General features: G+C 42.7%; 2 protein-coding genes across 2 annotated transcripts in view; one reads left to right on the forward strand and one right to left on the reverse strand.

The window, feature by feature from the left end:
* LOC111977425 (piggyBac transposable element-derived protein 5-like) overlaps positions 1-11479 on the reverse strand; it is a 32320-nt gene extending 20841 nt beyond the window's left edge. Inside the window, 2 exon segments of the mRNA XM_024006839.2 lie at positions 4812-5242; positions 10816-11479. Of these exon segments, the coding sequence (XP_023862607.1) occupies positions 4812-5242; positions 10816-11128 (744 nt within the window). The 5' untranslated portion in view covers positions 11129-11479.
* A 465-nt stretch (positions 11480-11944) lies between these two features.
* On the forward strand, positions 11945-23166 carry LOC111978491 (conserved oligomeric Golgi complex subunit 2). The gene is made up of 18 exons (XM_024008588.2): positions 11945-12121; positions 12374-12535; positions 12865-12930; positions 14000-14080; positions 14263-14366; positions 16200-16308; positions 16507-16686; positions 16989-17113; positions 18446-18572; positions 18760-18899; positions 19703-19764; positions 20253-20404; positions 20600-20785; positions 21017-21089; positions 21261-21403; positions 21585-21724; positions 22162-22342; positions 22523-23166. Exons 1-18 carry the CDS (start codon positions 12065-12067, stop codon positions 22628-22630), a joined length of 2196 nt encoding a protein of 731 aa, XP_023864356.1. The 5' UTR covers positions 11945-12064; the 3' UTR covers positions 22631-23166.
* Positions 23167-25409: the final 2243 nt, after the last annotated feature.

Below are 25409 nucleotides of genomic sequence, written 5' to 3' on the forward strand. Positions count from 1 at the left end.
TGTTATATTGGTTGTTGTATTGGTAGTTATATTGTTGTATTGGTTGTTATATTGATTGTAAAGTGTTGTTATATTGCTATATTTGTAGTTATATTGGTTGTAATATTGTTGTTATATTTGTAGTTATATTGGTTGTAATATTGTTATATTGGTTGTAATTGTCACGTCCTGACAATAGAAAGCCTTTATTTTCTATGGTAGAGTAGGTCAGGGCGTGACATGGGGTTTAGTTGGTTTTTTCTATGTTGGTGTTTTAGTATGATTCCCAATTAGAGGCAGCTGGTAATRGTTGTCTCTAATTGGGGATCATACTTAAGTAGCATTTTTCCCACATGTGTGTTATGGGATATTGTTTTGTTTTGAGTAGTGCACGTTGCACCTCTGTAGTCACGGTTTGTTGTTCGTTTATTTGGCTAAGTTTCACTTTCTAATAAATTATGTGGAACTCTACATTCGCTGTGCCTTGGTCAATCTCTACAAACGAACGTGACAGAATATCCCATCAACAAAGGACCAAGCAGCGTGCCCAGGAGGAGGAAGTATCCTGGACTTGGGAAGAGATTCTGGATGGGAAGGGATCCTGGACTTGGGAAGAAATCCTGGCAGGACAGGATCACCTTCCATGGCGGGAGACGCAAGTGGTGAAGGAAGGACAGCGACGACGACAGGGTTCGCGGCCACGACGCAAGCCAAAGATGCAGCCTCAAAATATTTTTMGGGGGGGCGCACACGGGGTAGTCGGCGAAGTTGAGGGGTGAGTGAGAGACCGAGGAGGAATATTGGGATAGATTGAGTGAGGAGTGGTTGGCGAAAGTTGAGGAGAGTGATGAGAGAGAGCCGTTGGTTTGGCGTAGTATGCACGGCATTCGCCCTGAGGAGCGTGTTAGCCGTCCGAGTCAGCTCCCCGTACTCGTCCTGAGAAGTGTGTTAAAGTTCTGGTACAATTGATGCCGGCTATATGCACCAGGTCTCCAGTGCGCCTTCACAGCCCAGTACGTCCTGTGCCAGCTCCTCGCACTTGCCGTGCGAAGTGTGTTATCGAACCGGTACCATTGATGCCGGCTATACGCACCAGGTCTCCAGTACGTCGCCACAGCCCGGTACGTCCTGTGCCTGCTCCTCGCACTCTTCCACCAGTGCGCCTCCCTAGTCCAGTACGTCCTGTGCCTCCTCCCCGCACTCACCCTGAAGTGCATGTCACTAGTCCGGTGCCACCTGTACCGGCCCCACGCATCAGGCCTCCAGTGCGCCTCCCCAGTCCAGAACGTCCTGTGCCTGCTCCTTGCGCTCGCCCTGAGGAGCGTGTCACCAGCCCGGTACCACCAGTGCCGGCCCCACGCACCAGGCTTCCGGTGACGATCCCCGGTCCGGAGCTTGCGGCGACGGTTCCCAGTCCGGAGCTTCCGGTGACGATTCCCGGTCCGGAGCTTCCGGCGACGGTCAACGGTCCGGAACCTCCAGCTCCATGGCCGGAGCCTTCCCCTGCATCGATGCCCAGTCTGAGCACGGCGTCCAGTTCAGCTCCAAGGCCAGAGTCTTCTTCTGCGTTGGTGCCCATTCCAGGCACAGCTTTCAGTCCCGCTCCATGGCGGGAGCCTTCCCCTGCGCCGATGTCGAGTCCAAACACGGCATCCAGTCCAGCTCCATGGCAGGAGCCCTCCTCTGCGCCGATGCCCAGTCCAGACACGGCATCCAGTCCCGCTCCATGGCAGGATTCTTCCTCTGCGCCGATGTTCGGTCCGAACACGGCGTCCAGTCCCGCTCCATGGCAGGAGTCTTCTTCTGCACCTAGGTCCAGTCCAGGCACAGTGTTCAGCCTGGGTCCATGCGATCTACGGGTACTCGCCCCGCACCAAGAGCGCACACCGACACTAGACACCCCCCCCCCTTTTGTTCAGGCGTTTTGCAGCGGAGTCCGCACCTTTGGGGGGGGTACTGTCACTCCTGACCATAGAAGCCTTATTTTCTATGTAGATTAGGTCAGGGGCTGAATAGGGTTTAGTCTAGTTTATTTCTATGTGGGTTCTAGTTTTTTTTTTATGTTTGTTTTTAGTATGATTCCCAATTAGAGCAGCTGCTATCGTTGTCTCTAATTGGGATCATACTTAAGTAGCCATTTTTTCCAACATGTATGTTATGGATATTGTTTTGTTTGATAGTGGCACGTTGACCTCTGTAGTCACAGTATGTTGTTCGTTTATTGTTTATTTGTTATCACTTTATAATAAATATGTGGAACTCTACATTTGTGCCTTGTCCATCTCTACAAACGAACGTGACAAATAATATTAGTAGTCCTGACATTTAAATCCTAGTAAAAAGCCCTGTCTTAGGTCAGTTAGGATCACCACTTATTTTAAGAATGTGAAATGTCAGAATAAATAGTAGAGAGAATGATTTATTTCAGCTTTTATTTCTTTCAACACATTCCCAGTGGGTCAGAAATGTACATACACTCAATTAGTATTTGGTAGCATTGCTTTAACATTTCTTAACTTGGTCACATGTTTCGGGTAGGCATCCACAAGCTTCCCACAATAAGTGGGTGAATTTTGGCCCCTTCCTCCTGTCAGAGCTGATGTAACTGAGTCAGTGGTGTAGGCCTCCTTGCTTGGACATGCTTTTCCAGTTCTGCCCACAAATTTTCTATAGGATTGAGGTTAGGGCTTTTGATGGCCACTCCAATACCTTGAGATTGTTTCCTTAAGCCATTTTGCCACAACATTGGAAGTATGCTTGGGTCATTGTCCATTGGAAGACCATTTTGACCCAAGCTTTAACTTCCTGACTGATGTCTTGATTTGCTTCAATATATCACATAATTCTCCTTCCTCACCGATGCCAATATTTGTGAAGTGCACCAGTCCCTCCTGCAGCAAAGTACCCCCCACAACATTATGCTGCCACAACCCGTGCTTCACGGTTAGGGATGGTGTTCTTCGGCTTGCAAGCATCCCCCTTTTTGCTCCAAACATAAACAATGGTCATTATGGCCAAACAATTCTATTTTTGTTCATCAACCAGAGGACATTTTTCAAAAAGTACGATCTTTGTCCCCATGTGCAGTTGCAAACCGTAGTCTGGCTTTTTTTTTATGCCGGTTTTGGAGCAGTGGCTTCTTCCTTGCTGAGCAGCCTTTCAGGTTATGTCGATTGTAGCATCGTTTTACTGTGAATATAGATAATTTTGTACCTGCATCTTCACAAGGTCCTTTGCTGTTGTTCTGGGATTGATTTGCACTTTTCGCACCAAAGTACGTTCATCTCTAGGAGACAGAACTTTGTGCAGAACTCCTTCCTGAGTGGTATGATGGCTGCGTGGTCGCATGGTGTTTATACTTGCGTACTATTGATTCTACAGATGAACGTAGTACCTTTAGGCGTTTGGAAATTGCTCCCAAGGATGAACCAGACTTGTGGAGGTTTTAATTTTTTTGGAGGTCTTGGCTTATTTCTTTTGATTTTTTGCCATGATGCCAAGCAAAGAGGCCCTGAGAATGAAGGTAGGTCTTGAAATACATCCACAGGTACACCTGCAATTGACTCAAATGATGTCAATTAACCTATCAGAACCTTCTAAAGCATTTTCTGGAATTTTCCAAGCGTTTTAAAGGTGTCATGCACAAAGTAGATGTCCTAACCGACTTGCCAAAACTATAGTTTTGTTAACAAGAAATTTGTGGAGTGGTTGAAAAATGAATTTCAATGAGTCCAACCAAAGTGTATGTAAATTTCCGACTTCAACTGTATATTGGTCGTAATATTGGTATATTTGTTGTGATACTGGTTGTTATATTGGTTGGCTATTTTACAAAGTTGGGTATGTCTGTGTCAAAGTAGTAACTTAAAACTGAAATAGAACAGAGGACAGGTGGAGAAATCCCTGACATGGCTACGTTGACATTTAGTGCAAATACCCTGTGCAGTAACTAGTAGGCTTAGGGACACATTCTAAATCAGTTAGAAATACTCTTTGGGCTCAGAAATTGCAGTCTGAAGTCACTATGGATAAAAAAAATGTATCACTAATCTGACCCTCTCTTTGATACCAAAATACAGCATAACCTTCTAACATGTAACACAGAGGCAGTCATATGTCATTATTTCTGTGAAGGCAACAACATTTCGACTTCGCATCCTCCCAGCCCACTTCTTCCTAGCACAGAAAGAGAAGACAGGTTGTCCTCCTTTCAGGAAAGTTCACATTGCCAAGATTCTGAAAGAGTTGGTGGAATTCCCATGGGAGGGTGCAAATTGGCTCATGTCAATCAATTCAAATTGCAGCAAGGATATTCAGTGTGCATTGGCTTGTTTCTGAACTTAATCTTAACCAATCCCTCTTAATTAAATGACCCAAATACACGTTATTCAGCTGCTGCCAGATATTAGATTAACATTTGAATAGAGTTTAATTAGACAGAAAACAAGTTTACTCTTCACAGATAAATATTCAGCTCCCAAAGAAGTTAACTATGAGTCTGTTCTAAACTAGAACAAACATGGACACAACGTACTGTGTTCCAGGAATGTTTGTCCAAATGACAACCTACCTATCTGACCACTGTGTTGTATTTTGAGTCTGTTCTAAAAGTACCCAGAGCCGAACACACCAAGCTTCCCGCTGGGCACAAATGTCAACAAATTTGAATTGAAGGCAGTCACTTCAGGAAGTGATTTTTATTTTATTTTAAATAATTTAAAAAAGGAAAAACTTTAAATAAAATTCAAGTTTACTCGAATTGACCCCAGCCCTGTCATCTGTACTAAACATGTCCAAAGCTGAACAGTACACACAGRAGCCTACTGCCATACCTGAGTCTGTGAGGGGCGGAAGGTGCTGCAGCCGAARGACTGCTGCAGTGAGTCCAGGAAGGGCTGGATCTTGTAGAGGCCATGGCTGCCGTGGCTGGAGCGGAAGGCCACGATGTGGAAGTACTTGAGAATCTTCTCGAAGCGCGCCTGGCTCATCTTGAGTGCGATGCTGCGGTTGCTAAAGAAGCCACTGCTCCAGATGCTGAGCACTGACTCACAGCGGTGAACGCTGGTGGAWGTCACAAAGCCCAAGAAGGCCTTCATCTCGGCCGCAGTCACGTTTCGCCAGCCCTCGTCGCTGCCGAAGCGCTCCTGATACTTCTTGGCATACATGTTGGTCTGCGTCACCATGTTCTGGATGGCGTTGTCGGGCACAAATAGCTGGAAGAAGTCCATGCAAGTGGCTGTGGCTGGCATTCTCTGGGTAGGGCCTGGTGACAGGGAGAGAGACAGACAGATGATGGAGCTGCAGTCAAAGCATCACTCGCTCATTAAAACCTGCCTCTCAGATTGTTATTTTCATTTGACAGCATCAATCACACATTACTTGTAAATTGAGTCTTACTGTGTAAACGACTATGATTTCTAAAAAGGGAATTACATTACTGTGACAGTATGGAGCTATTTTGTGCATTGAGTTATTTTGTKAATTAAAAAAGCACAACGTGTAGCATTTCTTTCCAGTCTTTGTTATTTGGATTGTGCTGTCAACCCTAGGGCTGCAATCAACTTCTATTCAACATGACAGTAACCATAATGTAATCGAAACAAGAATCAAGCTTTTTGTGCTTGAGGGAAGGGTTCATTATTGTCATGTGCTACACTATAGTGGATAGAAAAAGTCTTGTCTCGAACGTGTCAGATGAACATTCCCARTTATGCAAGCCGACAACTATAACCGTTTGGAAAAGCCCACTCATCGACATTGACATACTGTAGTTTCCAATGCATTGTAATCCGCACCTCCAACAACGCATCTGTCAAACTACTCAAGTTTGCAGATGACACCACTCTGGTCGGTCTCATCACCGACGGCAATGAGTCCATGTACCGTGGAGAGGTCGACCGGCTATCCACTGGGCACAGACGTCAGTTAAATTTGGTTGAGTTGTCAACTAACGTGAATTCAACGCGAAATCAACAAAAAAATGTACCTCGTCAATGATTAGGTTAAAAGTTGGGTGAAAAAAAGACTACATTTTCTTACGTTGATGACTTTTTTTGTAATCCAATCAGTTTTCCACATTGATTTGTATTTTTTTTWATGACATGGAAACAACATTGATTCAACCAGTTTTTGCCCAGTGGGTAGTGGCCTGGTGCAGTCACAATAACCTAAAACACAGACAAAAGCGTGGAGATGGTAGTTGACTTCAGAAAACGCCCCTCACCATCTCTCCCCCTCGAGATTGATGGCTCAAGTGTTAGCACAGCTGAATCATTCAAATTCCTGGGGACCATCATCTCCCACAGTCTCAAGTGGGAGGACATCACATCACCAACCAGCCAGTTTCTTCCCCCGGGCTGTGGCCCTCACCAACCGGCCATCTGGCCCATAGAGAKTATGCACTCTATGCTACAGTTTATTAGGTATACCACCCCATTCACGAAAATGGTTCGCTCCTACAGACATTTGAGTCACATGGCAGTGGCTTGCTATATAAAGCAGGCAGACGGGCATCGAGGCATTCAGTTACTGCTCAATTGAACGTTAGAATGCAAGCTAACAGGCGGACCAAACAGGCAAATAARGGCACAGTACAACAGTGGTGTGCAGAACGGCATCTCGGAGCGCACAACTCGTCGATCCTTGCCATGGATGGTCTATTGCAGCAGACCACCACACCAGATTCCACTCCTATCAGCTAAAAACAAGAAGTGGCTCCAGTGAGCATATGATCACCAACAKTGGACAGTTGAGGAGTGAAAAACATTTGGTCCGACACCTGGTCTGACGAATCTCGGTTCCTGTTGCGTCATGCTGATGGCAGAGTCAGGATTTGGCGTAAGCAGCATGAGTCCATGGCCCCATCCTGCCTGGTGTCAACGGTACAGGTTGGTGGAGGTGGTGTAATGGTGTGGAGAATGTTTTCCTGGCACACGTTAGGTCCCTTGATACCAAGCAACGTTTCCATGCCCCGAAGAATTGACTGTTCTGGAGGCAAAGGGGTACTAGATGGATGTACCTAATAAACTGGCCACTGAMTGTATATTCTTACTGATACTGTAAATGTGTACATCCACTGTATACCCACTGTATATCAACCGTAAACCCAAGAATAGAACCTTGATTAAAACTGCAGCACTGAGCTGTCACAGGTCATCATCACATCTGTTAATTAACTGTGTAAGCTGTGGGTGTAAAGTATCTCTGGACTTAAGCAGGCCCTGGGTTAGAGGAGGGTTTGGCTGGGAGGCCGTCACTGTAAATAAGAACTTGTTCTAAACTGACTTGCCTAGTTAAATAAAGGTTAATTAATGACACATCACAAAACCAGTGATGAAACTCATTGAACTGTCGCTCTCTAATCTTGTAAAGTCAGTAAGGGAGTAGAGCACCTCAACCAAGGCGCAGCCATAAATCACTAGAGAGCTCATCTAAGAGCTCTCAATTAAAAGCTGATGAACCAAAATATGTAATAAAATGATCCGCTTTTAATTATGAGAGAGAGTCACACCTATTTTTCTTGGCACACTTGTAAAGTATGCACATTCACTGGAGTGAGAAGGCGTCTCTAAACAGAAGTAGAAGTTCAGGCCCAGTAAACCAGTATTTATCTCATTCTCTGGAACAAATTGATATATCTGAAACAAACTATATCTGGAAGTTTGGATTGGCCAACTGCTAAAAGCCATTTGGCTAAAATGAAGAATCTCATGTCCTCTACGTCCAGCCTAGAGATAAGGAAAATGTTGGGTCTCAAAAGGACCATGATCAACTAGTTTGGTTTGCCGAAGAAATAAATACTTTTTATTTTACTACTCTTGCAATGAGTGTACATGTCAGGTTGACAGAGCTAAAAATGGTTACTTTTGGGCCCTTAGTTCCTCAAACCCAGACTGTGAGAGAGATACATCTAATTAGGCTACAGGCCAAAGGGTGGGTCACACTACAGACCTAGACACGGTTTCAAAAACCACTTCTTTAATCCAGTAGACTTTCAAATCTGGCAGCAAAGTGCAAAATACAGGATGACTGTCTTAGAGGCAGGGATTTCCAAAGACAGATGCCATAAAATCAATACAGTAAACAGAAGTCTGGCCAAAAATGAACTTATGGAATAGAATGGTTTTATTCCCTTGATTAAGAATTCCATTGTGGGAAATTCCTGACAACACCGCGGTAGAATGTCTAAGACGAACATACTGTAGATAATGTGTGTGCCATTCAATAAAGTGAAATGGAGCTTGATTCTACAGCCTTTTCTATCATAATTATGTTACATAATACGGTAATAGATTATACGGTAATAGATTATACAGTATTATATTGTAATCCAGGGAGGTTGTCCTAAAGTGCATATACACACTGCAGAGATTTTACTAGGATAATGAAATTAACTAATAGAATGACATTTCAGACCCATGGACATGCTTACTAAGTACTGCCTATTCCTGCTATAACTGTGGGATTTTCATATCGGACTAAATATCAATTATACAGACTCCATCTCTCATTTTCCCAATGAAAAATGTATATTGTGGTTTATTTATGTATGATAGCTAGTGTCCTGTAGAAGTGATGTAGCACCAGTTTGCTGCATGGAAACCTTCCGTTGACCTAACCTTAATGACAAAACCACCTCATGTTCATCTTTCCTGGCCACACTGTGTCTTGCCTATTTGCTCATATACTAATGGGTTGGACACAGTCTAGCTTTTACTGCAAGTTGGCTGGGGAATTTGTTTCAAATACACCTGCCAACACTATTGTTTGTGTCAACAGTCTCAAATAACTTAGTGGTGATTGTGAGAAAGCAAACCATTTTCTAGTGGAGACAGAGACCACCACACATACTGTAGTGGAGACTATAAAGTACAAAGACTTCTGTATACTGAAGTGATTCCCAAGGCAATGTCTTGTGCCTGAAATGTATTGGCTAACGCCACCACCTGTCATTGCCTGTGATGAAGCCTATACCAAAGCCTACAGGCAGATGGCATGATTTTCTCTCACGTCGTGACAGTGGCACAAGGCACCACCCAGACCACCTTGGAGAGAGAGGGAGGCATTTATTTGCAAGTCAGTGAGAGAGTGTTCAAACAGAGTAATGATGAAGGGAGGAACCTCAACCTACACATGCTTATTTAGTTTGACATACAGTATCTATGCAATAACACCTATTATACGACTGACCAGAACTGTAATACATTGATCGTTTTACAGGACATTTGTAAGGATAACAATATGACATTTGGTTAGGTTGTTGGTACTAGAATGGGTTTAACTCCTGAAGTATGACTGGTAACTACTAGGTATTACTTTACAGTGGCAACACTGGGAAACCATTTTTTTTTAAATTCTCTTTAAAGTCCCAGTGCAGTCAAAAACATGATTACCGGTGTTTTATATATATTTTCACACTATGAGGTTGGATTAATACTTTGAAATTGTGAAAAGGATGCTAATGCCCTTTTAGTGTAAGAGCTGTTGGAAAAGACTGCCTGAAATATCAGCCTGTATTGCTGAGATGGAGTTTTGGCCTGCTTGGTGACATCTCCAGGCGGTAAATTACTTAATAGACCAATAAGAATGAGAGTTCCAAACCTCTCTGCCAATAACAGCAAGTTTTCAGTTTTCCTCTCCCCACACAGACCACTACCAGACAGTAGCAAAATTCTTGCTTAACAAATTGCTCTTTGCTAATAAGCTATTTTTGACCAATTTAATCTTAAACAATCTCAGTAAGGTTCTTAATTGTTACACAGAAATGATTTGATATTGAGATCAAATAAAGGCTACATTGGACCTTTAAACTCTGCCTTGGGCATGCAATAGGAGACTGAGATAATGGAATAAACATTACCATTACTTTACAGGCCCTCCATCATTGATCGTAGCAGCTGAACCTTCCATGAAGATGTAAGAGGGGAGATGGTCATTCATCGCCACTTAGAGTTAATTTGTCATGGCTGCCAGTGCCTCACCTCTCTCTCAACCTATGATGTTTGAACAAACAGTGCTCCCTGGTCCATACCCAGCAGCCACACATATAGGCCTACAATCTGCACTATAAACAGCGATCTAGGGGTGCTTTCAAGACGTGCACCACTAAGATGTTCTACACAGCAGCTCTTACTATACCGCCATAGACTACCTAGGTCACCTTACAGTATATTGCCAATGTAAAAAATACAAAATATTCCTGCCAATGAACATCCTCTATCGTATTTTTACCTTTCTTGGAGGTCCAAAATTCAGATTGGCATACTTCAATGCCTTAGTTGGCAAATACATGTGGSTGAACAGGCAAAGATGTTGCACAACGATATTAGTCTCTGGAGATGCAGGGAGAGAACAGAGTTCTCTTAGGCTCCTCTGCAACTTGTCCCCTATGTCCATTTACTGTTTGGTCCCCAGTGCAGTGCAGTGTGGGCTATTTCATTTGGATAATTAAATAGCCAAATTCATATAAGCCACAATTCTCCAAGAAATTAATCCATATTGTGACATGATCCTTTATTAAAGGACACTTGGGCTTTCTTTCTCTCTCCCTCTTTTTCTTGACCTGCTGTTCAATCAGGAGTTAGGACCTACAATCATAGGCTACTTACTAGATGCGTGCACACACACCACACACACACACACACACACACACACACACACACACACACACCACACACACACACACACACACACACACACACAACACACCACGACACACACACACACACACACACACACACACACACACACACACACACACACCTTAGATGATGGAGAAGATCAGATCATGATCCTATTCATTATGTCAAGGGAGGCTTTATTCTTAAAATGAAATACCATATGTCTCGTTGTATGGGGCCACCGTGATATCTTGCAGGGTGTCGCTCCATCCATCCTCTTCTGCTTGAGTTATTGAGACGGACCCGGGTGGACCTCCGCTTTGACAATTCACAGTCTCACCTGACCTTTGATCGTCGCCGGCCTCCATGCAGCAGTTATCCGAATTCGAGTCACCCGAAGTGCTGTAAAAGGGATTGTCGCTGCTGTCATCTCCCGATTCCCCAAAAACATCATCTGAGATCTGCAAACTCTCGTAGCGTGAGCGAGCCGCCTCCAGGACAGACAGCGCCTTCCTCCCACATTCCGCCATCTCTCGTCGATGCTTTTTGTTGCTTACAACACGGCACAATATTCGGCATGCAACTATCCACGACTGGGAAAAACTCGTACCACACACACCTACCTACGTCCACTCCCACTGTACGTTTTTAGAATTATSCTAGGCCTACTGCAGACTTGTGATGTGATAACTTCTATTCTCCCCTTTCTTCAAAGCATGTGCCGGAGAGGAGCTGTCCTCATCAAGGGTACTTAAATACCCCTAGGCGCTATGCACAGAGACCGAAATTATCAATATTGATCACACCTCTGCGCATCCGGGTTGGGCCAGCTATTTCGTTGGTGGCTCGTAAAATGGGCTCGTACTGTGTAGAGATTTCAATGAATACGCGGCATCATGATCAGCTGACCTGGGTTGCTCTCATGTGCTGGCCAATAGCGTTGATAATAGCGTTGTATATCTCACTGTAATGTCACATCTTATGGTATTAAAGCAGAATTGTCTTCTGATGCGGTTAGAAAATGCATATACCCCATCAATTGCTTATTGCTTATGATACGAATATAAAACACATGTATGACTAATGCGTTCGTTTATTCATTTATTATTAATGCATTCGTTTATTCAGACAATGTATTTACAGGAACTCTTTCAAATCAGTTTTGAAAACGTTTAATGAATTTATGTGGAAAGGAAAGCAACAGCAGGACAGGATTTTTGTTTTTAAGAACACCATATTTTTTGAAAAAACCGAGCAGCGCTCCCCTTGGTGCCCTGTGGGGGGTGCAGTAGACTGGTTCGCGGAAGTCATCTTGCTTTTTGGTGTGGTACCCTGTCATGTTTGCGGAAGTATAATTTGTCTTCTCCCCTCTGTCATTCTTCAGAAAGTATTTAGCAACATTCGTTACTTTATATTATAACTACATGTCCAGCCTTTTCTGATTTCAAGGATAGTACAAAAGAAAGATGAATTTGCCAAAGGGGCCAGATTCTCTGTGTTTCGACAAGGATGTGTTTATGAAGGTAAGAATTTGACTTTTGAAACTAGCTAGCTGGCTAGCAATGCTATAGGTTAGCTAGCAGTGATCAGCCAAACTGGCTTCATCACTTGTTATGAAACGACTTATTTAAGTTTGTCTCGTAGTATTTATCTACCTAAACCCTATAAGAAATGGCAAGTTAGTTTCTGCTGTACATCATTTGCATAATCTTAGCTAGCTAGGTAACTAACTACATGATCACTCATGACATGTTTTCATCATCTGTTGCATTCAGGATGACTTCGACGTGGATCAGTTTGTTGCAGATTGCAGAAAGCATGTCCAACTGGAGGAGATGCGCGAGGACCTTGAGATGTATTACAAACAGCTCAAAACAGCCATGGTTGAGCTCATCAATAAAGACTATGCTGACTTTGTCAACCTCTCCACCAATCTGGTGAGTTTCTATGGCTGACACGTTCAAGATGCTGCAGTGTCCCCCACCCATAAGCTGCATTATGGAATGTTTACAACCATGCATTTTCAGCCAAATAACAAGATAGCAATCATATTTTACGATGATGTCACTCAAAAGAAACTAGAAGCAACTGAGAGCAACAGCAGGAATCTGCTCAATATAGATGTAGCAATCTAAATAGATGTGATGTGGGATAATGATGATGTTTGTTCTTCCTAACAGTTGTTCCAGCTAGGATCAGGACTTTTACATGTCAAATAGGCCTAATAGCTACAGTAGCTAGATAATAATGGATATCATCTATTTAGGTTGGAATGGACAAAGCCCTGAACCAGCTATCAGTACCACTGGGTCAGTTGCGTGAAGAGGTGCTGGTATGTGCTCTGTTTCACTCTATTTTTTCATATTATGATCAATTGGATTTACCTTCATTTCTGTTGACTTAGTCACATGTTGTCCTTTTTCTGTTGACTTGGTCACTTGTTGTCCTTTTTCTGTTGACTTGGTCACTTGTTGTCCTTTTTCTGTTGACTTGGTCACTTGTTGTCCTTTTTCTGTTGACTTGGTCATGCACATTGTCCTTTTTCTGTTGACTTGGTCATACACATTGTCCTATTTCTGTTGACTTGGTCACATGTTGTCCTATTTCTGTTGACTTGGTCACACGCGCTGTCCTATTTCTGTTGACTTTGTCACACACGCTGTCCTATTTCTGTTGACTTGGTCACACGCGCTGTCCTATTTCTGTTGACTTGGTCACACGCGCTGTCCTATTTCTGTTGACTTGGTCACACGCGCTGTCCACATAATTTCTGTTGACTTGGTCACCAGCCTTGTCCTATTTCTGTTGACTTGGTCACACGCGCTGTCCTATTTCTGTTGACTTGGTCACACGCGCTGTCCTATTTTCTGTTGACTTGGTCACACGCCGCTGTCCTATTTCTGTTGACTTGGTCACACGCGCTGTCCTATTTCTGTTGACTTGGTCACACGCGCTGTCCTATTTCTGTTGACTTGGTCACACGCGCTGTCCTATTTCTGTTGACTTGGTCACACGCGCTGTCCTATTTCTGTTGACTTGGTCACAGGGCGCTGTCCTATTTCTGTTGACTTGGTCACACCGCGTTGTCCTATTTCTGTTGACTTGGTCACACACACGGTTGTCCTATTTCTGTTGACTTGGTCACACACACGCGTGTCCTATTTCTGTTGACTTGGTCACACACATCGCAATGTCCTATATTTCTGTTGAATTGGTCTCACGCGTCTGTCTTATTTCTGTTTGACTAGGTACACTGCGCTGTCCTATTTCTGTTGACTTGGCACAGACGCGCTGTCCTATTTCTGTTGACTTGGTCACACGCGCTGTCCTATTTCTGTTGACTTGGCCACACATGTTATCCTATTTTTGTGTGTTGTGTTGGTCTCCTTTTTACTTCTCAGAACTTGAGAACATCTGTAAGTGAGGTGGTCCAAGCCGTTGACAACCAGCTATCCAAGCAAGATGACTTGCAAAACAAAAAGGTTTGTTAACCTTATGTCTACCATTTCAAACAATAGTTTTTCTATAACATACAGTACATTTGTATGTGTGTAGCTGGATGCTTACACTTTTGCAATTCATTTAGACAAAAGATTATGATTCAAAGAAAAGTTAGACGAGTTTCTTTAAACTGTCATGTGTCTCTTTTCTTCGTTTAAACCAGATCAATGTCATGAAACTCATACAAGTTGTTCGATCAGTAGAGAAGATTGAAAAAATCCTACATTCTCAGAACTCAAAAGACTGGACATCTCTTGAGATGAGCAGGTCTGTTTAAAAAGAGATTGCATCAGCTTTTTTGCTGATTTTACATAGGCTATTTACCATATGGATGTATCTGTTAATGATGAATACAGTCTATTTACCATACGGATGTACAGTTGGAGTCGGAAGTTTACATACACTTATGGTTGCTGTATTGGTTGTAATATTGTTATATTGGTTGTTACAGTTGAAGTCGTAAATTTACATACACTTAGGTTGGAGTCATTAAAACTCGTTTTTCAACCACTCCACAAATTTCTTGTTAACAAACTATAGTTTTGGCAAGTCGGTTAGGACATCTACTTTGTGCATGACGCAAGTAGTTTTTCAACGATTGTTTACAGACATTATTTCACTTATAATTTACTGTATCACAATTCCAGTGTGTCAGAAGTTTACATACACTAAGTTGACTGTGCCTTTAAACAGCTTGGAAAATTCCAGAAAATGATGTCATGGCTTTAGAAGCTTCTGGTAGGCTAATTGACATAATTTGAGTCATTTGGAGGTGTACCTGTGGATGTATTTCAATGCCTACCTTCAAACTCAGTGCCTCTTTGCTTGACATCATGGGAAAATCAAAAGAAATCAGCCAAGACCTCAGAAAAGAAATTGTAGACCTCCACAAGTCTGGTTCATCCTTGGGAGCAATTTCCAAACGCCTGAAGGTACCATGTTCATCTATGCAAACAATAGTACGCAAGTATGAACACCATGGGACCACGCAGCCGTCATACCATTCAGGAAGGAGACGTGTTCAGTCTCCTAGAGAAGAACGGACCATGGTGCGAAAAGTGCAAATCAATCCCAGAACAACAGCAATGGACCTTGTGAAGATGCTGGGGGAAACAGGTACAAAAGTATCTATATCCACAGTAAAACGAGTCCTATATTGACATAACCTGAAAGGCTGCTCAGCAAGAAGCCACTGCTCCAAACCTCCAAAAAAGCCAGGCAACTGCACATGAGGACAAAGATCGTACTTTTTGGAGAAATGTCCTCTGGTCTGATGAAACAAAAATAGAACTGTTTGGCCATAACCATTGTTATGTTTGGAGSAAAAAGGGGGAAGCTTGCAAGCCGAAGAACACCCTCCCAACCCTGAAGCACGGGGGTGGCCGCATCATGTTGTGGGGTGCTTTGCTGCAGGAGGGACTGGTGCACTTCACAAAATAGATGGCATCATGAGGCAGGAACATTATGTGGATATATTGAAGCAACATCTCAAGACATCAGTCAGGAAGTTAAAGCTTGGTCACAAATGGGTCTTCCAAGTGGACAATGACCCCAAGCATACTTCCAAAGTTGTGGCAAAATGGCTTAAGGACAACAAAGTCAAGGTATTGGAGTGGCCATTACAAAGCCCTGACCTCAATCCTATAGAAAATATTTGGTCAGAACTGAAAAAGCGTGTGCGAGCAAGGACGCCTACAAACCTGACTCAGTTACACCAGCTTTGCCAGGAATGGGCCAAAATTCACCCTACTTATTGTGGGAAGCTTGTGGAAGGCTACCTGAAACGTTTGACCCAAGTTAAACAATTTTAAAGGTTATGCTACCAAATACACTCAATTAGTATGTAAYCTTCTGACCCACTGGGAATGTGAAAGAAATAAAAGCTGAAATAAATCATTCTCTCCTATTATTCTGACATTTCACATTCTTAAAATATAGTGGTGATCCTAACTGACCTAAGACAGGAAATTTCGACTAGGATTAAATGTCAGGAATTGTGAAAAACTGAGTTTAAATGTATTTGGCAGAGGTGTATGTAAACTTCCGACTTCAACTGTATCTCAGTTAATGATGAAGTTTGCCGTTTCTTTTGCTTTGTAGTCCTCTCTTAGCTGGCCAGATTCTGGAGCGGATTGCCACAGAGTTCAACCAGCTGCAGTTCCATGCTGTCCAAAGCAAGGGCATGCCCCTGCTGGACAAAGTCAGGCCTGTACGTCCCGTCACATCATTCAATATTGACGGCTCCATTGGATTTGTGGAGTTAATTTTCAGTACACAAACTAGACTAAGGTTAATGGTTGAAAATGGCCATACCTGTCCATTGTAAACATCCCTTTACTGACACTGTGCCTGTCCATTGTAAACATCCCTTTACTGACACTGTGTCTGTGTACGACTTTTGTTGTAGCGTATTTCTGGCATCACGTCCATGCTACAGCAGTCTTTGGAGGGGCTCCTCATACAGGGCCTCCAGACCTCCAACGTGGACATTGTGCGTCACTGCCTACGCACCTACGCCACCATCGACAAGACCAGGGACGCAGAGGCACTGGTGGGACAAGTCCTGGTCAAGCCCTACATGGACATGGTGAGGTTGTGTTTCATCGGAACCATCAAGATCAGAAGAGCATTTAGTGCTGGTGTCCCGTACCCAGATTGAACCTACTCCTGGACTTAAAAACTTAATTTTATTTGCTTTTAAATCCGGAAATAGGCTTTATCTTGTTTCTGATAATCCGTCTCTTAGTGCCCAGCTCACCAATATCTTTGTGAAACGATGCAGAAATTGACAGTTCAATAACTTTATGTACTGTGTTCTGCTTCAGAGATGAAGTCCATGTTTCCCTCGCTATAGAAACAGTACTTCAGTTACTATTTTGTTATCAACAGGTCATTGTTGAACAGTTTGTCAAGTCCACCCCCAATGGCCTTCAAATAATGTACACCAAGCTCCTACAGTTTGTGCCACATCACTGTAGACTGCTGCGCGAGGTGACTGGAATGGTCATTTCAAGGTAAGCACCATAGCTGTCCACAGTCAAAGTTTTAAAGGCTTCTCTCCCTTCAGATATAAGAAAGTACATGGTAGAATGGTAGTTACACATTGAAAACACAGAAAGTACATGGTAGAATGGTAGTTACACATTGAAAACCCAGAAAGTACATGGTAGAATGGTAGTTACACGTTGAAAACCCAGAAAGTACATGGTAGAATGGTAGTTATATGTTGAAAACCCAGAAWGTKCACGGTAGAATGGTWGTTACACGTTGAAAACCCAGAAAGTACACGGTAGAATGGTTGTTACACGTTCAAACCTAGAAAGTACACGGTAGAATGGTAGTTACACTTTCAAAACCTAGAAAGTACATGGTAGAATGGTAGTTACGAGTTCATAACCTAGAAAGTACACGGTAGAATGGTATGTACGAGTTTCATAACCTAGAAAGTTCACGGTAAATGGTAGTTATGCATTCATAACCTAGAAAGTACGTGGTAAAATGGTAGTTACACGTTGAAAACACAGATAGTACATGGTAAAATGGTATTTACGCATTCATAACCTAGAAAGTATGTGGTAAAATGGTAGTTACACGTTCAAAACCTAGAATGGTAGTTACGCATTTAAAACCTAGAAAGTACACGGTAGAATGGTAGTTACGCGTTCATAACCCAGAAAGTATGTGGTAATGGTAGAATGTAGTTATGCATTTAAACCTAGAAAGTACACGGTAGAATGGTAGTTAGCGTTCATAACCCAGAAAGTATGTGGTAAAATTCATAACCTAGAAAGTTCAAGGTAGAATGGTCGTTACGTTTCATAACCTAGAGTTCACGTTAGAATGGTAGTAACGTTCATAACCCAGAAGTAGAATGGTAGTTACACGTTCATAACCCAGAAGGTAGAATGGTAGTTACACGTTCAAACCCAGAAGGTAGAATGGTAGTTACACGTTCATAACCCAGAAGGTAGAATGGTAGTTACACGTTCATAACCCAGAAGGTTGAATGGTAGTTACACGTTCATAACCCAGAAGGTAGATCGGATAGTTACACGTTCATTACCCAGAAGGTAGAATGGTAGTTACACGTTCATAACCCAGAAGGTTAGAAATGAGTAGTTACACGTTCATAACCCAGAAGGTAGAATGGTAGTTATGCGTTCATAACCTTGAAGTACGTGGTAAAATAGTAAAGTTATGTTTCATAACCCAGAAAGTATGTGGTAAAATGGTAGTTACGCGTTCATAACCCAGAAAGTATATGGTAGAATGGTGGTTAACCATTCATTATCTATGAATTTCTTGTTTGTTCTTTCTCATGTCTTTGCTTTCGGCTGTCTGTCCAGTGAGAAGGCAGACATAGTCCCGGGATACGACTTCTTGGTGAACTCAGTGTGGCCGGAAATCATCAAAGGTATCGAGGAGAGAATCGCATCTCTCTTCAACGCGGGCAACCCTGACACCTTTTATGATGTATGTACTCTAACTACCCAATCATGTTCCTCTGGCATCAAAACTGTCAAATCAACAACAACAAAAATCCAACAGAGCTTGGAAATACAATAGTAGGGGAAACGCTGACCCTGAGAAGTCCTACTCTGTACAAGTAGGAGAGGGAGACTACATTCTCATTCTGTTCATGTTTGTATCTATTTTGCAGAGGTACACTATCAGCATTGACTTTGTGAGAAAGTTTGAGAGACAGTGTGGCTCCCAAGCCAGTGTGAGGAGACTGAGAGCTCACACCTCCTATCAGAGCTTCCACAACAAGTGGAACCTACCCATCTACTTCCAGCTCAGGTGAATAGCTGTGTGCTCCTGCATTGCTTGCTGTTTGAGGTTTTTGGCTGGGGTTCTGTACAGCACTTTGTGACATCAGCTGATGTAAGAAGGGTATTATAAATACATTTGATTGATTGATTGCTCCATGACCTTTGACCTCTGTGCTTCCTGTACTGACCCAGTAGTGTCCACTCAACAACTCAATCTGCCACAGTGCTGTCAGAACTGATATGCTCTGGTAACCTCCCTGGCAGGGGGTGTTTCCCTTTTTATTTCATTCATTTCATGTTATTTTTAAAACTTGCATGAATTTATGTATTCTGAAATCTATTAACAAGAATATCTACAACAAAAATGCTTTGGATTTTGCTCCCTTTATAATTGTCACCTACCCTACTGATGTCCAGTCATCCATTTTACTTCCTGGATATTGTGCTGTCCACATTATATGTTGTTACAGATAAGAAGATATTTACAGGCTATGCATCATAATATGTTGTCAGATTTGAGAGGTACTTTAGCATTGTGTCCAACACAAGTCTGGCTTTTTRCGTAAGGGCTGATGAATACTCCCTCTAAGGGAATATTGATTTTCTCTAGAGTCAACGTGAAGGTTGTTGGACACACTGCCTTGCACTGTTTGTCAGCCCCGGCACATTTTACAATGGAATGTACATCATGCTGCACATACTCAACACTGTGTAAAAAAAACAACAACATGTTTTTGATCAATTCCAACTGTTTTGCTTATAGAACAGCATGCTAGCTTATATGTGTTCAACAGCCAGGCATTGACCTATTGTTCCCCATCTCTGTCACAGGTACAAGGAAATTGCTGCATGTTTAGAGAATGCTATTGCTGATGGGTTAGAGGCAGCACCAGGTTAGTAGCTATATCCAACTGTAATAACACGACAGACCCTGGTTCGATTCCAGGCTGTATCACAACCGGACGTGATTGTGAGTCCCATAGGGCGGTGCACAATTGGCCCAGCGTCATCCAGGTTAGGGTTTGGCCGGGGTAGGCCATCATTGTAAATAAGAATTTGTTCTTAACTGACTTGCCTAGTTAAATAAAAGTTTWWAAAAAATGTTTTTAAATATACAAATGGATAAGTTATTTTATTAGTCATTACCATAATATACAATAATACCTGATGGCTTCAATTATTTCCTCCCCTCCTACACTCTCTTCCTCCCTACACACTCTCCCCCTCCCAACACACTCATCCCCCTCCCAACACACTCTCCCCTTGTCCATACACGTTCTCTTCCTCCCTACACACTCTCTCTTCCTCCCTACACACTCTCTCTTCCTCCCTACACACTCTCTCTTCCTCCCTACACACTCTCTCTTCCTCACTTCCTCAGCGGGCAGCTCCTATCACCTGCTGGTGTCCCAAGTGCTGTGGAACAGCTTGGTCACGTGCTGGGCGGAGAAGGTGTACCTGCCCCCGCTGGTTCACCGCTTCTGGAAGCTCACCCTGCAGCTGATCTCACGCTACTCCAAGTTCCTCACTGAGGTACAGCCTCCGACATGGCAATACAACCTTTCCACTACAATATTAATGCTAGTGTCTATAGATTCAGTGATACCTCTATTAATCTAGTGATCGACGTAGCCTGCAGTGTCACTATTCCAGTATTTTAAATGAGTCCTATAAAAGGAAATGCTGGTTAAGTTGTCATGATTGGTGTTTCTGGACCCTGTCTCCTAGATGCTGACTAAATCTCCCTCCACGGACGTCAGTAAAGACCCTGTGAGGCTCCTCCCCAGCTCCGCCTCCTCCACGTCCAGTCGCACCTCTCAGGATGATGGGGGCAGCGAGAGCGGCAGCCCAGCAACCCTCTCCACCAAACAGCTGGTCTTTATAGCCTCTGATGTGAACCAACTACAAGACCAGGTAGTGATATGGACTAATCACAAGACCAGTTAGTGATATGGGCCAATCACAACAAGCCAATGCAGTTTTGTATTGTATTTACCTTCCAAGAAGCCAAACGGAGTTGGCACAAATCTTAATAATGTTGTTTTTAACTATTGCTTTTAGGGTTAGGCAACATTAGACATGCTATTGCATGAACCTTATTTGTTCATATTTTTCTCGACTATTAAAAGTTTGCCTTTCTCACAGATTACGGAACTTTCTGAGATGATTAAGCAGAGACTGGAGATCATTGGGTACAACAACTTTGTAATTGTTGCAGGTATGTCATCGTCATGCTTGAAAGATGAAAAGCACACATTGATACGTTGTTCCAGACAAGTGTTTAATCATGGTACTTATTCCATCAGCTCTTACTGCATGTTAGTTGATATATTGCCTTTTGATTGCCTTTTTGACAAGTGTCCCTCCCTGCCTTGTGTTCTCTCTCCAGAGGCCCTAGAAGACTCCAAAGCCTCCCTGTCTGGCTGCATTCCCACCTTGAACCGCAAGATGACTCAGCATTTAACCGAGAGGTGCTTCCGCTTCCTGAAGAGTGCTTCTGAAGTCCCCCGACTGTACCGCAGGACCAACAAGGTGAGACGGCCCGCCCCTCAGGCCCCATCCTCTCAGAACAATGGAGCAGTGCTCCCATTAGGCTTCAACGTCGCTGAGATGATTAGAGAACATCTGCTGTACAGTACCAAAATACTGAAGAGTGCACCACACTCCACACTCACAGGCTTGAAAACGTGACTGTTCTTCATCCCTTGTATAGGAAGTTCCCTCCAGAGCCTCTGCCTACATGGACAACGCCCTGCGGCCGCTGCACCAGCTCCTGAGCGACTCCAAAGACACGGTGAAGCCCTCCATCGCCCAGGACTGGCTACGGATCACACTCAATGACTGCACTCACAGGTAGGGGGACTCTGCTGTCTGTTAGACTTCCTGTGTAGGCAACTACAGCAGTGTTACTCATCTCCAATCCTCCAGTATCCCCAATAGCACACGCTTTTGTTTTTAACCCCAGACAAGTAGAATCAGGTATGCTTGTACTGTTGGGGATACTGGAGGACCGGAGTTGGGAAACACATAACTACAGTATACTGGCGACTGCTGAATGTGAAAGGGAGATCTTGTAAGGCGAATTCTGGTCCACATATAAAGATTCTACACTGAATGCATGCCTTAGTTTTTAGTCCTTGTATTGTTTTGTCCAAAGAATGGCACCACACAAGGACACCAACTAACATTGAATTGAATTCCGTGGCAGTCAACCGCACTAACTTAAGTAGCTTTTTGTTCTGCTCCACCAAGCACAGAAGTCTGTAATTTTCCATCTTGACTTTGGGCAGATATTTTGAAACCATATCAGATGTTTTGAGTTCTGTGAAAAAAATGGAGGAGAGTTTAAAGAGACTGAAGCAAGCAAGGAAAACAGTGACCACCAACACGACAGGAACCACCGGAGGCCCCACAGACGACAGCAAGATCCGCCTGCAGCTGGCCTTGGATGTGGAGTACCTGGGAGAACAGGTAGGGTTCACCCTGTTAGAGAACACCAACCGTATCTTGTAATTGTCCTTTGACTATGTTTTAGAAAGACAGTCTGTTTAACTCAAACAGTGGGAAGGAAGGCATGTCAGGAAAATCCCCAGAATGATTGTTGTGATGGTAAGCTTCTAATACCATATTGATGTTTGTTTCCCATGATAGATTCAGAAGATGGGTCTGCAGCCTGCCGACATCACCATGTTCTCAACACTAAATGACTTGGTCCAAGGAGCACAGGACGGGACTCCATCAGAGCAGGCTGGACCATAATCCTGCACCAATGTACCTGTATGCTTGTAGTTAGGAGGAAGAAAGCCCAGTGAAGGACTGGGTCATATTTATGTTGAACATTGATCATATGGGACATGGCATTGAAAATCAGGAGAATTTCTAAATGTCATTGTACAATAGCAATGAAATATTTCCTACTGGCTCCCTGGCTGTTCATAGCAGCAAATGTCTACTTTAATGGGGCCTAAAGGGGTTAACCCTAACCCCTTTAAATATATTGTATGTGGTGAACAGAGTTGGGGAATGATGAGAGATATTGTGAACAGAGTTGGGGAAGGATGAGATGTATATATATATATATAAGTTTAGCTGTTATGAGGGGTGACATAATAAAGTATCTCTACGTTCAGCTGTTATGAGGGGTGACCTAATAAAGTATCTCTACGTTCAGCTGTTATGAGGGTGACCTAAGTAAAGTATCTCTACGTTCAGCTGTTATGAGGGGTGACCTAATAAAGTATCTCTACGTTCAGCTGTTATGAGGGGTGACCTAATAAAGTATCTCTCTAAGTTCAGTGACACTCAGTTCATTTGCTAGACAGGGATCAACCATAATTATTTTCCGTCTGGTTTTGGGAAAAGGTTGTTCATTATTATGTTATCAAAACCTTTTAAGTCTCAGGAGAAATATAGTCACGAGCTATTCATTTTTTTTCTAGAGGATTTGTCCCAAAAAAAAGAGATCCACAATATTCAGAAACTGTAATATTCTTGCAATCACAAAACAAAAATTCTTAGGATAATAGAAATATATAAATTCAGACCTTTAAATAAGCATTTGTCCAGTTTTATCATACCGTACAGTACACTGCTGTAACCTACAATGTACACTACCGTTCAAACGTTTGGGGTCACTTAGAAATTAGTTTTTGAAAGAAAAGCAATTTTTTTGTCAATTAAAATTACATCAAATTGATCAGAAATACAGTGTAGACATTGTTAATGTTGTAAATGACTATTGTAGCTGGAAACGGCTGRTTTTTTWAATGGAATATCTACATTGGCGTACAGAGGCCCATTATCAGCAACCATCACTCCTGTGTTCCAAAGGCACGTTGTGTTAGCTAATCCAAGTTTACCATTTTAAAAGGTTAATTGATCATTAGAAAACCCTTTTGCAATTATGTTAGCACAGCTGAAAACTATTGTCCTGATTTAAAGAAGCAATAAAACTGGGCTTCTTTAGACTAGTTGAGTATCTGGAGCATCAGCATTTGTGGGTTTGATTACAGAATCAAAACGGCTAGAAACAAAGCACTTTCTTCTGAAACTTGTCAGTCTATTTTTTATATTTTTTTATATACTTTGTTTTTATTGTAGGAACACAAAGAAAGTACAAATAAAGTAAAATAAAAGATTTGGCAGTTACAGTGCACTTCATACCTTCATCATCATATTAGTTACATTAGCATCTTTGAATTAGACCTTTTCCAAGTATGAAACTCATTTCTCCCAGTATTCCTGACCTCTCTCCTGTTGAGTTCTTAAAGCAAAGGTCATACGATCCATATGGTGTATTTCTTCTACAATGTCTATCCATTGTGTCACTGTGGGAGGGTCTTTTTGTAGCCATTTCCTAGTGAGAGCCTTTTACTGGCTGCCAGTAGGACCTWCAAGAGGTACTTTTCTCTTTTGTGTAAGTTATCAGGTATTTCACCCAAGTACAAAGAAATGAATGTTTGTTCTATGTCAAATCCCATTATTTTTCCAATGTTAGATCTTATTTATCCCCAGTAAGTTTCGATTGCGGGGCAGGACCAAAAGATATGAGAGTGGTCCGCCCTCAATAGACCGCATTCTCTCCAACAAGGGTGTGGTGAGCCAGTCTGTTTTGATTTCAGTTTAGGTGTTATGAAGAAACGTATAACATTCTTCCAACAGAATTCTCTCCATGATCTTGAGTTGGTGGAGCTTTGTTGAGTCTCTAATATGTTCAACCATGTTTCATCAGTTATTTCAATGTTAAGTTCCTCCTCCCATTTCTTTTTAATATAGTTTGTAGAATGTTTCTTTGAGGATTGAATACCCAAGTAGAGATTTGAAATCGTTTTTTTTGTTACTCCCCAAGTTGTATGCGTTAGTGAATACTTGGATTAATTTTGGAGGTGCTCGAGGGTCAGTCACTTTTATCTCCCTTAAGAAATAGTGTCGGACTTGTAGGTATCTGTAAAAATCTTGTTTATCCAAGCCATGTTTTTTTACTTAGGTCCTGGAAGTTATCTAGGTTCCCATTCCTTATAATTGTACTGAATGATGTGATGCCTTTCTGCGTCCATTGTTTAAATCTGCTGTCCTGAGTTGCAGGGATGAAGCTGGGGTCGTATGCGGGCCAACTCAGCAGTTTGATCTCTCTGTCTACATTATTTTGCTTAACTACCCTCAACCATGTCTTCAGAGAGAAATTAATCCACTGATTTTGTCTATTGTATATTTCTTTTACCATGTCCTTATGTCAGTCTATTCTTGTTCTCAGAAATGAAGGCTATTCCATGTGAGAAATTGCCAAGAAACTGAAGATCTCGTACAATGCTATGTACTACTCCCTTCACAGAACAGCGCAAACTGGCTCTAACCAGAATAGAAAGAGGAGTGGGAGTCCCCGGTGCACAACTGAGCAAGAGGACAAGTACATTAGAGTGTCTAGTTTGAGAAACAGACGCCTCACAAGTCCTCAACTGGCAACCTGCAAAACACCAGTCTCAACGTCAACAGTGAAGAGGCGACTCCGGGATGCTGGCCTTCTAGGCAGAGTTCCTCT

Source organism: Salvelinus sp. IW2-2015, linkage group LG18, assembly GCF_002910315.2.
Source record: "Salvelinus sp. IW2-2015 linkage group LG18, ASM291031v2, whole genome shotgun sequence".
Taxonomy (NCBI): Eukaryota; Metazoa; Chordata; class Actinopteri; order Salmoniformes; family Salmonidae; genus Salvelinus; species Salvelinus sp. IW2-2015.

Coding starts and splice junctions, on each gene's coding strand:
- LOC111978491 (XM_024008588.2), top strand. CDS start 12,065: ATGAATTTGCCAAAGGGGCCAGATTCTCTGTGTTTCGACAAGGATGTG. Junction 18,573..18,759: donor ACCCTGACACCTTTTATGAT/GTATGTACTCTA, acceptor TCTATTTTGCAG/AGGTACACTATCAGCATTGA. Junction 21,725..22,161: donor CTCAATGACTGCACTCACAG/GTAGGGGGACTC, acceptor GACTTTGGGCAG/ATATTTTGAAACCATATCAG.